General features: G+C 50.0%; 1 protein-coding gene across 1 annotated transcript; it reads right to left on the bottom strand.

Moving 5' to 3' along the window:
- Nucleotides 1-425: 425 nt before the first annotated feature.
- Nucleotides 426-2,011, bottom strand: LOC105036712 (UPF0496 protein 1). Its single transcript, XM_010912455.4, has one exon. It carries the CDS (start codon nucleotides 1,709-1,711, stop codon nucleotides 575-577), a length of 1,137 nt encoding a protein of 378 aa, XP_010910757.2. The 5' UTR covers nucleotides 1,712-2,011; the 3' UTR covers nucleotides 426-574.
- Between the last annotated feature and the right edge of the window lie 356 nt (nucleotides 2,012-2,367).

Raw genomic sequence — 2,367 nt, 5'->3', positions numbered from 1 at the left:
TATTAGCCATAACTAGAGATAGTGGGTTATTGCCTACCATCCACAATTATATGATAACTAAACCATATATAAGCGGGCTATGTTTTGTATCCAACATAGAAAGTAAAGGATGGCATCCTTGTCCATGGCCGTTAAGAAAGATCCGACTATGTAGATATTCCAGGCTGGGTGAATCCGAAGGAGTCAGCTACATATTCCAAACCGGTTTTACTCAATCCAAATATCTATTTTTGCAGTAGTACAAATACTAGAAAGACCTGTATACATCATGCGTTATTACAAACTTTAGTACTCATCCCCATCTAAAGCCTGCATCATTGCAGTTTAGCAAAACGATGGATAAACAACCCGAATACTATTTGTTTACAGATAGTTTTTAGATATTTACGAAAAAATAACTATCTTAATAGAAGACAAGTCTTGGATGACAAAATTCAAAGTGTAGAAAAGAAATATATATCATTGTCTGATACACACAAAACCCACTGACAAATCGTGTAAACCAAAAAAATAATTTGTCTGATTATTTTACATTTTATAATTTCATCAACTAGACCAATTCCTCCCAATGGAGCTACCCCGACGAACCTTCTGATCCTCCAGTAATAGTCTGCAACACGGCTGCCGACGCCTTCCCCACTTCCCCGCTGCATCTATCCACTTCATTCTCCAACTCCAGAAGACTCCTCCCAAATTCCCCCAACTTCTTCCTCATCCCCTCCACCGCCACCCTCACCGCCACCTCCTCCTCCTCCTCCTCCCTCATCCCGAACTCCGTCTCCCTCGCCATCGACCCCACCATTGCCTCCAGCTTCTCCACCGCCACCCTCATTCCATCCAGCTCTTGTATCGCAAAGAACGTCTCCTTCCTCACCATCCCAATAACCTCAACCTCCCCTTCCAACACCCCCTCACAGTTCTCCCACAGCGCATCGAACCACGCCCCAATCGACCCCATCGCCGTCGAGGCCGCCGCGGCAGCCGCCGTCGCTGCAGGCGGCGCCGCCACGGCCGCCAGCACCACCGAGCAAATCAGCACCGCCGCGAACGTCGCCGCGTACGCCACGCTCCACACCTTCCTCCACGCCTTGACGCAGCCGAGCTTCTTGTCGATCTCTTCCTTCTTGCCGTGCAATGAAACCAACGTCGACCGCTGGTGCTCGCACACCGATCGGAGCTCGTCGATGAAGCTCGACGTGAAGGGATCCCCTAAAGCTCTGAAATCTCTCAACTTCTCTAAAGATTTGGAGAATTCCTTCCCATCGAAGAGTTGTACGGCGGAGTTGACGATGGATTCGGCTTCATGAGCTCTGTGGAGGCATTGTTTGAGGGCGGCGAAGAACTTGAGGGTCTCGACGCTGTTCTTGAAGAATTCTTTGACGAAGAAGAGGAGATCGGGGTTGGAGGAGATGTCATCCTTGAGGTCGAGGACGACAGCAAAGGCGTCGTGGTTGACGGCGAGGAGGCCGTCAGTGGCTTCTCTGAGGGAGTTGAAGGAGAGGGAGCGGAGGGCTGCGGCGTCGCCCGCGAGGGAGGAGAGGACGCGGCTGGTCCGGCGCTGGAGGGTCAGGTTGAAGGTTTGGATCTTGGGGTCGAGCCGGCAGGCCTCCTCGTAGTAGGCGTTCAGCTCGGAGATGTACCGCTGTTCGGTGTTGTCGTCGGTGTCGTCCATGCCATGAACGGCCGGCTTAGAGCGAAGGCATCCTCCCATAGCTATAAATTAACAATAATTTGGAGAGAATTAGTGGGATTTCTGGGCTAATTGGGGGGGATGAGGCTTTTGCTAAGGTTTACTTCAAACTTGAGGATAGAGTGATGTAGTTTGGTGACTGAATCGATGAGGGGATTGAGAGCTTTATGTAGATAGAGAGGGGGACTTTGTGGAGCTCATTTTGGGGTTGTTTGCACGCAGAAGGAATCGGAGAGGGCTGCATGGTAAAGCGTGTCCGAGAAGTGTCTCCCAGCGGTAAGCAGGTCATCTTGCCAAAGGAAATTGGGTACAAGATGCTCTACAAGGTTGTTTGTACAACCTCGTAGATGTGACGAAACGTGTTAGCGAGGAGAGCGGGTAGCGAAGTTTGTGTGTACGTGGCGTAGAATTAAGGGGATTGGAAAATTATGATATTTGAATTTGTTTGAGTTGACATGGGTCTTCACCGTTTGTTCTCTCTAATTTCCGTGACGACGCAAGCGGTCCTCCTTGGCCGTCAAGGAGTTAATGGCAATTATGGGGGAAGTTTCCGCGTCCTGGTTCCGTGGAATCTGGATGAAAGCCATAAAAGAAAAAGGTATTGCCTCGACCCCACCTACGGAGACCAACCTAAGTCTCGGTCCAGGTGGATAAGGCGCAATCGGAAATAAAAGGCC

The sequence above is a fragment of the Elaeis guineensis genome, chromosome 5 (genome assembly GCF_000442705.2).
Source record: "Elaeis guineensis isolate ETL-2024a chromosome 5, EG11, whole genome shotgun sequence".
Classification (NCBI taxonomy): domain Eukaryota; kingdom Viridiplantae; phylum Streptophyta; class Magnoliopsida; order Arecales; family Arecaceae; genus Elaeis; species Elaeis guineensis.
The sequence above is the reverse complement of the archived record's forward strand: the minus strand, read 5'-3'. Positions and strand labels throughout refer to the sequence as shown.

Bases quoted from the DNA above. Each gene is read 5' to 3' on its own strand.
- LOC105036712 (XM_010912455.4), bottom strand. From the start codon at position 1,711: ATGGGAGGATGCCTTCGCTCTAAGCCGGCCGTTCATGGCATGGACGAC.